Source organism: Tinamus guttatus, unplaced genomic scaffold (assembly GCF_059628265.1).
Source record: "Tinamus guttatus ecotype Peru unplaced genomic scaffold, ASM5962826v1 Tinamus_guttatus_pri_ptg000503l, whole genome shotgun sequence".
Classification (NCBI taxonomy): domain Eukaryota; kingdom Metazoa; phylum Chordata; class Aves; order Tinamiformes; family Tinamidae; genus Tinamus; species Tinamus guttatus.
The window spans coordinates 1,054,198-1,067,125 of NW_028289037.1; the positions used below are offsets into that span (position 1 = coordinate 1,054,198).

At 36.4% G+C, this 12,928-nt stretch overlaps 1 protein-coding gene across 5 annotated transcripts in view; it reads left to right on the forward strand.

The window, feature by feature from the left end:
* The window catches only part of PPP1R9A (protein phosphatase 1 regulatory subunit 9A), a 127,290-nt gene that overhangs the window by 91,500 nt on the left and 22,862 nt on the right, over positions 1-12,928 (forward strand). For all 5 annotated transcript variants that reach the window (XM_088533458.1, XM_010212372.2, XM_088533459.1 and 2 more), the window contains exons 6-10: positions 1,805-1,960; positions 7,286-7,339; positions 9,597-9,826; positions 11,186-11,282; positions 11,408-11,579. In XM_088533458.1, the coding sequence (XP_088389584.1) occupies positions 1,805-1,960; positions 7,286-7,339; positions 9,597-9,826; positions 11,186-11,282; positions 11,408-11,579 (709 nt within the window). The remainder of the gene's footprint in view (positions 1-1,804; positions 1,961-7,285; positions 7,340-9,596; positions 9,827-11,185; positions 11,283-11,407; positions 11,580-12,928) is intronic.

Genomic DNA, 12,928 nt, shown 5'->3' on the forward strand with positions numbered 1-12,928 from the left:
AATCTGTTTTATTGATGTTCCTTGCTTTTTTTTTAAAGAAGGCAAGAAGAAACAAAAGCAGCTCCTAACTTTTTTTTTTGAAGACTGCTAAAGTTCTTAGTCTTTGTACATATAAAGTATGTCAAGTATGCCTACTGTATGTTTGATTGGAGAATATGTAAACATTTTTTTTTAAGATACAGCAACAGGTTATCCTAGGAATTTTTTCACATTCACTTGTATTTAGTGTATGAATAGGTCATACACTGTGGTGGTTTGTCATCTTTTGATAGTTTTTTTTACCAAATTATTTTGTTTTCCAGGTGTTTTTCTTTCATTTGAGCAGTTTAGCAAAATATAAACTAAACTTAAAATTTAAGTGTGCTATCTATTCAAGAAGTGGTGCTGCTTATTACTGCAAATACATCGCTATATTTTTGGATGCGTTCATATGTATTTTCTGTTTGTGTGTACTCGTGTATATCTACAATTAATGTGCTTCCATGCCTTACTATTTAATTGAAAGAGATTTACATAAGCCTAAATGACAGCTGAGAAGCTTACTTAAGGTAGGAGGCTGAAATTCTAACTGTTGTTTGGACACCTGAATTCTTACCTCTTGATTTGAAGAGTTCTTTTGAAAAAAAAGAAAAATGATACCAATACATATTTGAGCATTGCTAGGAATGTATTTCGGAAAATAATACCATGCACCTTTACCCCAGGAACTGAAAGCACACATAAAAATTGAATAGCTCTATCAACTTTGGGTGTCATAAATATTATTTTATTCATGAGAAGGACTGTGTCCTCCCTGCCCTCCCTTTCTCATGCATTTATTTATTCCTGCACTGATAAGTCCAGATATTCCTGCGGGAAGTTTCGCCGTGTTCAGATAGTCATTTCCACGGACTGTGTGTGGGCTGTGGTTCCGCTGAGATCTACTTCAGAATGCAGAAGCATTTAGCCACCTTGGATTTGTGGCGAGCGTAGGTGCACATGCAAAATATTCTTTAGGCACCTTGGGGTATGATACTATAAGCATTTTATTTTCAGCATTGTTGTATTGCATTTTTTAGTCTTCAGAAACACGATTAGCTTATGCTTTTTAGACCTCTGTTTTATTAGCAAACAGTGTGTCCATATTTCATGTCTAACCAACCCAAGAAACACCCACATTTTACGTGTAAAACTAGCTAGTAGCGCTTGTTTATTCAGGGTGAAAATTCAGTAAAGCTTGATTTCGGGGGGCTTGTTTCTGACAGTTTCTTTTTGCCCATGTTGTCTCTCCGTGCAGAAGTGACTTTTCTATTGCTAATTTGTTTATGAAGAATGAACCAACTGATTTTTTAAATTCAGCGTGGATTTTCACCTGAGAGTTACTACCTGCAGTTGACTTACAAAACACTAATCAAGATCCTGCCAGTTCTGTTCTGCTTTTATTTCTGTTTGGAAAGGATTCCTTATTAAAACTGAAATACACTGAGAGAGACCTTCCTAAGGGAAAGCAAGCCATGTTTGGAAAAGGATGAAAACCACTAACTACAGCCAGTAAAGCTGGCTCCTGGAGATTTTCAGTGCTTAGGATACTGTTTTCTCCTCTGTCTTAGTGTTCTGAAATACCACTGTGGAACAGTAGTTCACATATTTAGAAATCATAACTGCTTGGACTAGAGCTGAACAAAAACCCAAGTTTTTTTGCATGCAATGTGCTGTAATTACACACCAACTAAATTACTCTTTGAAAGTCTACAAATGTTACATATATAACAATCTCTGTATAATAAGAAGATAACTTGAATTTCTTAAATGCTGTGAAATTAAGACAGGGGAATATGCTACAGATGAGGAAGATGAAGACATGGGGCCTGTCCTTCCAGGAGGCGACGTGGCCATTGAAGTGTTCGATCTTCCCGAAAACGATGACATGTTCTCCCCCAGCGACCTGGACACCGGCAAGCTTGCGCACAAGTTCAAAGAGGTAACTTACACATCTGAAAACATGTCTGGCAGGTCTCCCTGGAATTAGATTTCTAGTTGTCTCATTGCTCAGTGGTTATTGTTTTCATTGAGCATGAGATTTCATTTCTAGCTGTTTGTACAGTCAGTACTAGTAAATGGCTCAGAAATTTCTACTTTAAATGAATCGAACAGGATTTCTTTTTTTCTGAGTTGTTTTAATATCAGCTGTCAGGTAACAGGTTATGTTGATGGAGGATGATTTATAATCTAAGTTTTCAGTATGAAATTTATTCTGCCTTAGCACTTAGTTTGCACTTTTTGGCCAGGACGGCGAGATTCAAGATAATTCATTCCTGGCACATTGCTTATCTTTTTTTTTTTTGTAAGATTCCAAGCAGAAGCAACCAGGAAGAACAAACAACAAATCCTAAATTTCAGCAAAAAGGGACATGGCGGGGCTTTTCCTAACTTCTGTACCACTGCACAGCACTCCTCGGTGTTCCACAGTGTAGCATGTTCCATTATATGTTCAAAAAGATGCTGCACTGGGGAAGCAGGCGTGTTTTAAGTCAATGTTTTATCAAACCTCTGTGGCTGTAGTGTGCATTGCACCCACTGGGACTATGTGAAGCTTGGAGCAGCAGTATTAGCTGCAGTCCTTCAATTCTTGCTAGCATAGCAAATATTGAGAAATATTGCTGCTGTATGTTAGGACTTTTGATTTCATTTTTTCCGGAACTTTCATGATCTCTGAAGCAAATAAAGGCATGAAACAAGGTTTCATACCAGCTCAGAGGACTGGATTGAGTGTTTTAAAAAATGGGACATACTACTTTTTAAAGAGGATGGAGTTGGAAGGGTGTAAAGAAATTGGAGCCACGTAGATAAGGAGCAGAGCCCTAATGTGCCTAGAAGGCAGTTTAAGGAAAAAAAAAAAAAGAGAGACTCCATCTTATCTCCCTTCTTCCCCTGTCTTTTCCTCTTCCCTCCCTTCCATTCATGCCAGACGTTTTATTTTCTATAAATACATCTTAATAGCAGTAAGAGTCATGGAAATAGAAAATATAAAAGTAATTGTCCCTGAGCAAGCAAGTCTTCCCCTTTTCTCCTGATACCCTTTTCAGCCTTTCAGTGCCTATTGTCATTCATCCTTACTTTCTGAAAAGTTTTAGTTCGTTTAAATTATTCTCATCCCATACTTCAAGTTCCAGGCTATATGCAATTGAACAAAACAGACAACTTCATTTTTTAATACTTTGCATCATGTGTATTGATTATATTGCCTGTTCAAAGCAGTTGGAAGATGCTGCCATTCTGACTGGTAGCATCTAGCATTGCTCCTGCCAGTGTGACCAGGCTATGCAAAGCACAAGTGCAGAGGTGGGTAAGACACTGGCCTCTGACTGAGTTCCCTGTAAAACTGTGCTTGAAAACATTTTCCACCAGCTTGGGCTGTTGCCAGGCTTGAGTATGTCCGAACTCATTTGAAGCAAGTTGTAGGCCTGATTTCAAGGTCTCAAATCCAGATATAGAAGTATATCAAGGTCTCAAATCCAGATATAGAAGTATAGAGAAGATCGAACTAAAGGACTTGGGGGTCTTTTGATTTAAGAGCAGATGAGGGAACCTGAGAAGCAAATATTGAATGTTCCTGCCGGGGAGTGGCCCCTTTCCCTGACCTGCACAGTTCTCCCTGTTCCCTGGGTGCCACTCCGGATTCGCCGCTTCGGTTGGAGTCCGCAGCTGCATTTTGCTGGCTGTTGCAGAGAGAGTGCATGTATTTTCCTTGGTATTTGCCCTGAATTCTTTCAACACTAGAGGACTTGTTCACAGTCACGCTGCACAAGCCCACACAGAGTTTTCTGGAATTGTATTTAAAGAATAACTGTTCTTTCTTGTTCTTACTCCGGAGATTAATAAAAGTATTAAAGTGGGTTGGACATAATCTTTTCACATAATAGTTTGACCTAATTAGCTAAATTCAGTCTTTGCAATGGAAAATGTGCCCAAATACTTTGAGAGCACTCTTATTTGAAATGCTTTCCTTCCAGAATGGAAATCAGAATAGAGCTGGGCAAACTTGGGTGAATCACATTACCTCTGCCTACCTTATTTTCCTGGCTGAAAAGTAGGAAAGATGAGACTGATTTCCCTTAAGTGCTTTGAAAGAAAGAGCTAGGCACCTTCGATGACTGAAGATCTGTAGGAAGAGGGAGTATCTTATGAGATAGGTATTGTATTTCACATATTTCAATGAAATCTATGAAAGATGCATTATTATAAGCAAGATTGTATAATGATTATATATAAAAAAATACCATTAGCGTTATTAGATTCTTTTGGGTACTTTCTTTCCCATTTTACTCCAGATGTTTAGCCATTGCCAGCTTTTCATCCCGTTCTGCCTCTTGCAGTCTTAGATAAATTCAATCTGTTTTCTCTCTATATCTTATTTAAAAATAGAGGTTGTATTATTTTGAAGAAAAATTGATCAGCCTTTCAAGACATCCTAGAAAAGGCAATATGCTAAATATCATTCAAAATATCTTTTGTTAAAATGAATCTATCATTATGCTGACTTTAAAAACTTACCAGAAGAAAAAGAAATATTTATATAAAATATTTGCCAAGAATTTGTCTGGCATTTCATAAGACATGGAATGAGGTATTCATGTTTCCTTATCAGAAAAGTTGCTTAAAAATTTGAACTGTGGAGTACAGATTTACTTGCCAAATCATCCCCCTTACTCCTTTCTCAGTGTTAACCCAGAAATGCCTATTTCCCATCTATACTGCCAGCAGGGTTAGTTTTTTGGATTGTTTTTTTTTTAAAAAAAAAAAAAAAAAGGAGAAAATTGATTTCCAGCTACACATGCATCTGTTTGACAGGAAGGTGAGGTTTTCTTCTGCCTTCGTAGGATCTGCGGTGCCATGTGCTGATTCAGTGATCTGACTGCATGCTCACTATTCAGATATTTTTTTTTTAATTTAATAGCAGAGAGTATAAAAGTAGCTGTTAAGACCATCTGTACCTGAGCAGATTGCCATTTATGCAACAATTTGGAGCTTGCTATGTCATAATAAACTATTTAAATGTTGCTTCCTGGTTTATGGGATTTTTAGAAGAGGTGGAAACCAGGTAACCCCTGAAGCCTTGTTAAGGCCTTTCGGTTACAGTATGAACTCTGCAGAGGGCAAAGTCAGTCATTCATCTTCCCCCTGATTTTGCCTCACGTCAAGACAATGAACAAAGCAGATGAGATAAGCAAAGCATTAAGTCTGAGCATTCTATAATTTTTAGGTGGCTCTTTCAGAATTGTTCCTCATTGTCTTTCATTATTAGCAGAATTTGAATTATTTAAAAAAAAGAGAGTCCCTGAAAACTGCAGATCAAGGGTTCACTTGATAACAGAGTTGTTATACTTGGTAGTAGGCCAAATGTGCCTCCATATTTCATGTGTTCCTCAAGCTTTATAGCCAGCGACTGGTTTCATTTAAAATTAAACCTCATATCTGCTCTCACTGAGCATAAGAACATTTGGAGTACTTTTCAGTGCAATGTCAAAAGGTGACTTCAAGCAGCTGCTGAGGACTGTGTGAACTGGAAGCACTTGCAGTCAGTTCCTGAGTCTCATCTGGAGCCAGTAACCAACAAATGAGCAGTGGAAAGCAGAGCATTCCTCAGGTGGAACTGTGTGCCTCATTCCTTCCAGCATAAATTGAGTAATTTTCAACCAAGAGAGACTAGAATTATTCACTAGGTCAGTTAACAAAGGTAATTAGGTTGATCTGCAAATCAAAGTGTATTTAACAGTGCATATTTTTTGCGCTGTTACAAGAAATGTGTCCGAGATGTCATCTGAAATGGAAAATGGAATTGAGAAGTAGCTTGGCCCTTTCTCAGAGTTACTTACTTACACTGACCAGCACTGTGATAGCTCCTATTTTTAAAACCATTCTTCCAAATAAAGAACTTCTGTTTTGAATTGTTTGTACTTTTTTATCTAAAAGTCTGGTCTGAAAGAAAGTAGCCGTTGCTTTACTGGGATATTACTTTCTGATTCAGTACAATTCCCTCATGTACTCCATTAGCTCAACATAAGCTATTCTCAAAGGCTCCAGTCATCCTTGTAAGAGAAATAACCATCATGTAAAACATGCTTTTCCATAACTATTCCTGGTGTTCATAAATAATAGACTAGGGCTTTGTCTTCACTGCAGTGTTATCTCAAACTATCAGGTTTTACCTTTGCCCTCACTCCTTATCCAACACACACAAGCCATTGATTCAGATTAAACAGTGCTTTGGAAATAAGATTTTGTTCTGTCTGTAAACTTGTCCATGCTAACGGCTTTAAACAGAAAAGCAGAAGGAATTTAGGTGTAAACCCATGTTGGGTCACGTCGACACAAGCATTTCTAAGCTGAGTTTTGATTTGTATTCAGATAAACTGTGATCCTTTAGCATGCAACTAAGTTTGAGGATGTTGCAGGAGGGTGCCCTCCTCAACAGCTAAGGGCATTCGTGACGTAGGATCACGCTAAACTAAGTCCAAAAGACAGTCCCTCCTCCCCAGAAAGTGCCTGTGTGGATGTCGGCTGCTCAGTACCAGCTGTTTCCTGGTACAGACCCCCTCTTACTGTGGCACAGTGCTTGGCAGTGTAAATACAACCTTTAGCGCAAGGCATCAGCATCTACATACAGTCATTTTGTGTGCTTGAAAGATGCTTCTTGTTTTTTACAGTTTCCCCGTGTACTGCTTTCTCTTGAGATTAGCTATCTTGAATGGAATAATTCAAACTAATGGTGGATAATAATGAAATCAGTTTTAACACTCATCTTGCATGCAGTAAACATGTGGAATCTTCCCTTCAGGGTTTTCCTGGCTTCTCAATTTGTTGAATCACTTATTTCTGGATTTGCTCTTTTGTTAAATGTCTACTTTAGTCAATGCAGTGGGTCTTTCTGATAGCATTGAAGATATATTTCATATTCACTCTTCAGAGGAGAACAAAGCCCAGCAGGAGAGCATCTTTTTTTCCCCCTTTTTTTTTCTTTTTTTTTTTTTTCCTTTTTTTTAACATAAGGCATTTGATTTTGCTGAACAGATTGGATGTTCTGATTTGGAATGATGAGTGGTTGGGCGGCATCCTATCTTTAATTAGGTTGCACACAGACTGAGTCATTTTGCAAGCTAGACATTTTAATTTACAATCTACTGCACTGCAGCACTCTTCAGGGCCTTCTGCTGTGTAATAAGGTATTCAACTTGCAGCACTGGCTTTAAAAATACTGGAGTACTCCCTGTGACTTCACTTGTTTATTTTATATTTTCAATTTTAGTTGCAAATCAAACATGCAGTTACAGAAGCTGAAATTCAGAAGCTGAAGACGAAGGTAAGGATCAATATGCAGTTAATACACACTGTTTTTTTATCTTCTCTCCCTCATACAAAATCAGATCTGAAGACATGTATCTTTATGTGGGTGGAGAAGTCAGTGTCCGTATTAAAGATTAAAAAAACACAGTGGCTCAGCTAAATCATGTCTTAGTATATATCCTCTATTCAAAGTTTCAATAAAATCTAAATTGCTTAATTACTAAAAGAAGCTGCCAACTTGTATACCTTCATTTAAACATGCATTTTAAAGGATAATATAACAACTAAGTGGCAGATTTCTAGTTTTACAATTTTCAGTAATTTTCTCAGTTTTAAAACTTTGCAGTTTTAAAAATTATATTTTGATGGAATATTTGCATCTATCTGGATAATTTTCTATTTGAGTGGTTTTTTTTTGCATTTTTCTCTTTTTAAGAATTAATTTATTAAAAGATGTTTAATGGAAATCACTTTTTCTTCACAGGAAAAGAAAGACTGTACCAATATAGGACTGTACTGTTCTCCCTAAAAGATACTCTAGAAAGGAAAATATTTAACAGAAAACATTTTCTCAAAATTGGTTGCCAGATATTAGGTTCAATTGGCTATGGCAAAAAAAAGAAACTGTACTTTTTTATAGTAGGATAACCTTTATGGGGAGTTCAACTGATAGCTCGGTTGTTGAGTAATGTTAGGCTTTATAACAACATCCTTCTCTTTGAGTTCGGGCAATTTACAGAAGGAAAAAAAAAAAAGGAAGCCAGAGAAATCTTTACTTCAGAAATGAATTTGGCTGGTTATTTCTATCTAGCAACCATTTGCACTCACCATATATTTTACTTAGTGTTTATCAAAACTGCATATATTACTGTTAAAAACAAATTCATAATGCAGCTGTTTTCTGTAATGACAATTTCTGTTGAACTGTTTCAGTTTAGGAAGTCAGAAATCTTTTCTCCCTTCTAGTTTCTGGTTGCAGTCTGTCAGTCAGAGCTGCATGGTTAATCCATTAGGGTTGTCCCGGCCCTGTTGACTTCATGGCAGTGATGTGTGGGTGTAAACGCTCAGCTGTGCAAATCCATTTGCAAGATTAGGGCTATTGAGCCTCTGTGTTGCAGCTCTTTACCTGGCCTTTTGAATAGAGCCAAAGAAAATATGGCTAGCGTAGGTAAATTACCACTAAAACTGCAAACAAGTTACTCTTTTTGCACATGTATCATTCATGATAGCAGCAGAACTGGCCCAGAGCAAGTTAAATAGTGTTGCTGAGTAAACACGGATGTGGAAGGCCTGGTTTCCTTTCGTAAATTCTGGGAAATGAAATATGTAGTATATCCAGCCAAACATTCAAACCTGCAGCTGGCTTCAGTTGGGCGCTGTGAGGGGGCTAACAAAGCAGTGGAACTGCACTGGTTATGAAGTGAGGTAGTGGTGATACGTTCTGTAGAATCAGCACCCAAAAGGGCAGAAGCCTACAGCAGCAAGGGCAGATTTTTCTTTAATAGCAATGACTTACAACTTGGTAAGCAAGTTTAAATAAAACGACAGTAGTACATGTAAAATAGGTTCTCTTTTTACTCCTAATAGTTCTAGAATAGTTGCAGTGTTGGATTTAAACTCTCTGTGCTTGCTTAAATGAAAATAAATAAATAAATGATTCTGGATTACGACTTGATGTTAAGCTTTACATTGTTCTCCCAACCTATTTTGTTTCGATTTCTAGATTAAGAAAGATTATGACATGAAAATAGGCACTGTAAGAGTTCAAATAAAATCTGATTTGGGGAAACTGAATTAGACTGGATGCAGTTAGCTTTTTTCTCTCATGTTCTAAACTGTTGGTCTTCAATCAAATATAGAAACCGGAACAGTTTGCACCCCCCCAAAAAATCTATTTTTATGAAAATTTATGGATGTTTTGTATCACCTCGGCCAGATACATGGAGTAAACACACTCCTAGTGATGACTGATTAACCCAGCAGTTTGCCTAAGCAGTCCACTACAGAAATTTTGAAAGCATGTTAGTATATCCCTAAGAAGCTTAGAAACTGCACTGCAACACAGAGCAAAAGTTCTGCCTCATTTTGACTCAAAATAACATGAAAGTCAGCCTCTTCTTCTTGTCTTGGATTTCTCTTTTCATTGCTAGCACATTAGTTTTGTATTTATTAATTCATTAATTTGTCACTGTTCATGTTGACTGACTTCACTCTAAACTATTAAGCTGTACTTTTCACCCTTAACTGACAGGCATCTCTATTATTTTGTGCAGCTGCAGGCTGCTGAGAACGAGAAGGTGAGGTGGGAAGTGGAGAAGACCCAACTCCAACAGAACATTGAGGAGAATAAGGAAAGGATGATGAAATTAGAGAGTTACTGGATTGAGGCACAAACTTTGTGTCACACTGTGAATGAGCACCTCAAGGAGACGCAAAGCCAGTATCAGGCTCTGGAGAAGAAATATAACAAGGCAAAGAAATTAATCAAGGATTTTCAGCAAAAGTAAGCAGCTACATCAGACTTAGCAAATGAGTTAGTGGCCAGATAGAAAACATATGTGTAATATATTTTGAAGTATGAAACCGGTTGTTAAAGGCTTGTAATGTAAACAATATTTGTCACTCTTAGCATGAGAACCCCTGGGTTCTTTATTACATAAAAATGTTTGTATCGTTCAAGTGCTAGTTGAAAAACAATGTTGAAAAATAATACTGTAACTAAATGAAGAATTAATCTATAAAATTCCATGTCAGAATATTTCAGACTTGCTAGCATCAATTTGTAGTAATGTTTTATTAGCTGGATTCACTCCTGCTGCGTACTAATGTACCATGAAAAAACAAATTGTGTTCATACACTTTTGCATTTTATTTTTCATCTTCTCATAGATGCCAAGAATGTTTGAGCTGAGTTGAGCTAATCGATGATTACCTGGTCCCCTCTGTTTCATGTGGTCCCCTCTCCCTGACGGCTAGCAAGAATAATAATATCCAACATTTCTATAACAGCTTCCATTACCCGGAGTTTATTTTGTAGTTTTTTGTTTGTTTGTTTGTTTTTTTAATACTACGTAAATACAGTCATTTAGAGAAGAAAACTCATTTCTCCAAAACATACAGCAATGTCAAGTGTCAGCTGGGAAAGCAGAAGTGAATATCCTGTTCCACTAAAAAGAGAGTAAAGATTTTAGATTTTTACATTTTAGTCAACAAGTCATTAGCCATCTTGGAATTTCATGACTGCTCCAGAAGTAGCTGGCATTTCATGTGCTTTCTATCACAAACCTCTTAGGGTTTCAAAGCAAAAAGAAAATCCCTCGCTAGAATGAGCCTGCATAGTTTTTCTATTGCTATTCTAATTTATATATGTGAAAGATCTAGTCAATCATTTTTAACTACTTCAGTCTTCTAAAATCGCCCAACAGATTTCCTTATAGCCTACTAGAAAATGACGTACGTCCTTGCAATGAAAGTCTACAGTCATAGTCTTGTAAAACAGAGGTTCCATCCCATCTCCCCCAGCAAACTCAGCATAAACTGAGCAAATGTTGCTTCCATTGGAAATACAAATTATGAAAAATTAAGTTCAGTTTAACAGTTCTAATTAACAGCTAGAGCAACTGAGACCCGTGTCTTTTTCACTAAGTTTCCATTATTGTTTTCCTATACCGCATTCACTTAGACTGATATGTAAATGGGTTTTGTCCTATTTGCAATTTATTACTCATTTTCAGGTTAATAGTGAAATATGTTAACTGCATAATTTTCTCATGCATATTTTAAGATAAAATGTATCAGAACAGTGTATTTTCTGTTTGAACCTGACTGTTCTGATAACAGCAAATATGTCTTTTTCCCTAAGAGAACTTGACTTCATTAAACGCCAGGAAGCTGAACGAAAGAAAATAGAAGATTTGGAGAAAGAACATCTGGCAGAGGTTCAAGGCTTGCAAACTCGTGTGAGTAGTATTTACTCAAATGCTTGAAGAATAAGATAAGTTTGTCTCATAATCTGGAAAGAAAAACAGATTTTATAGACGTTTGTATGTAAGCTACGGATAATAATGGATTATATTTCTTTTAGATACGAGACTTGGAAGCAGAAGTTTTCAGGCTATTGAAGCAAAATGGGAGCCAGGTTAACAACAACAACAACATTTTTGAAAGGCAGACATCTTTTGGAGAAGTTTCTAGAGGAGATCCAGTGGAAAATCTAGATACTAAGCAGGTGTCCTGTCTGGATGGCTTAAGTCAAGGTTTGTTTGAACCAGCCCATAACTCCTGTTAATGTGTGTTTTAATAATATCGTTATAATTTAGGATTTAAGGAAAATTATTTGTTTGTTTGTTTTTTCCGAAGTTCAATATCTCATGGTAGTTCTACCAGTGGTATACAAATAATTACAATATTGAGTCCTAAAACAGTTGCACAGTGTATATCCTTTATGAAGTGGAATTGACTGATGTTTGCTAATAAAACAAAGATCAGTATTGATTTCTTAAATCTTAAATGAATTTCAGTGGGATACTGTCAACATTGAGGTCCAATTTGATGGTTCTCTTATGTTAATGAAGTGGGAGAAAATTGTTATTTTCTCCTGTGTTCCTACATCTGTCCTTAATTACCCAACCACCAAAGATCAGACAAGAACAGAATTATCTGAATGAGAAAAACAATATTAAATCTCCCAATTTGCATGTATCGGATATATTAAGAGAAATATGTATATATCTGCATTGGAACTATCAAAGTACCAATGTAGAAGACTGCGTGTGTGCAAGAGCATGTGTGAATTTGTACATCAGTGTATGAGTCTTACTGTGTTTCTGCATATTATTAATAGTAAACAACATGAGTGAACTATGTGTATAAACTGCACCTAAATTATAAAATTAGATGGACATATTTGAACAGTTAACCATAATGGTGAGTTACAATTGATTTTCAGACCTTTGAGATACTCTTTTTTTCTCTCAATTACTGTTTTCCTGATTTTGTTTTGTATATTTGAAGAACATCATGAAATGTAAATACTTTTTATTCAAGCCATGTGCTTGAATGTGCTTTTGCTCTTTTCCATGTTGCTTATTTCTCTAGTGAACTATTTTTTTCTTAACTTACAGTGAGTGCATGTTGAATACAGATATTCATTGTTGGTGATTGCATCATTGCAATGAAAATAATAATTGCTAGGATAAAATTGGTGGTTCTGTGTTGTGTTTTTTTTTTTTTTTTCCTAGCCTATCGGTTAAATTGCTCTGTTCTGTGGTTTACTTCATGTTGATGAAAAGTCATATTTCTAGTTGTAGTTATGTACCTTTCTTACAATTTCATAGATATTACTTCTAAAATTCAGCAAACTTAAAAAAACAAAGTTTCTTAATAGTGTTTATCTATGTGTTTATGAAGGAAGGGAACTCATATGCAAAAAGGGATGGAATTGGAAAGGAGAAGTGTAAGATAAAGGGGTGGTAAATTATATGAGTAAATTTCTGTGTCATAGGATAAGTAGGCGAAACTACAATTTGTGAGATTTGGATAGATTCTGATAGCAGGATAAGTATAACCTTTACTTGGTTTGCATGTGAAGGGTCATTTCCATTAT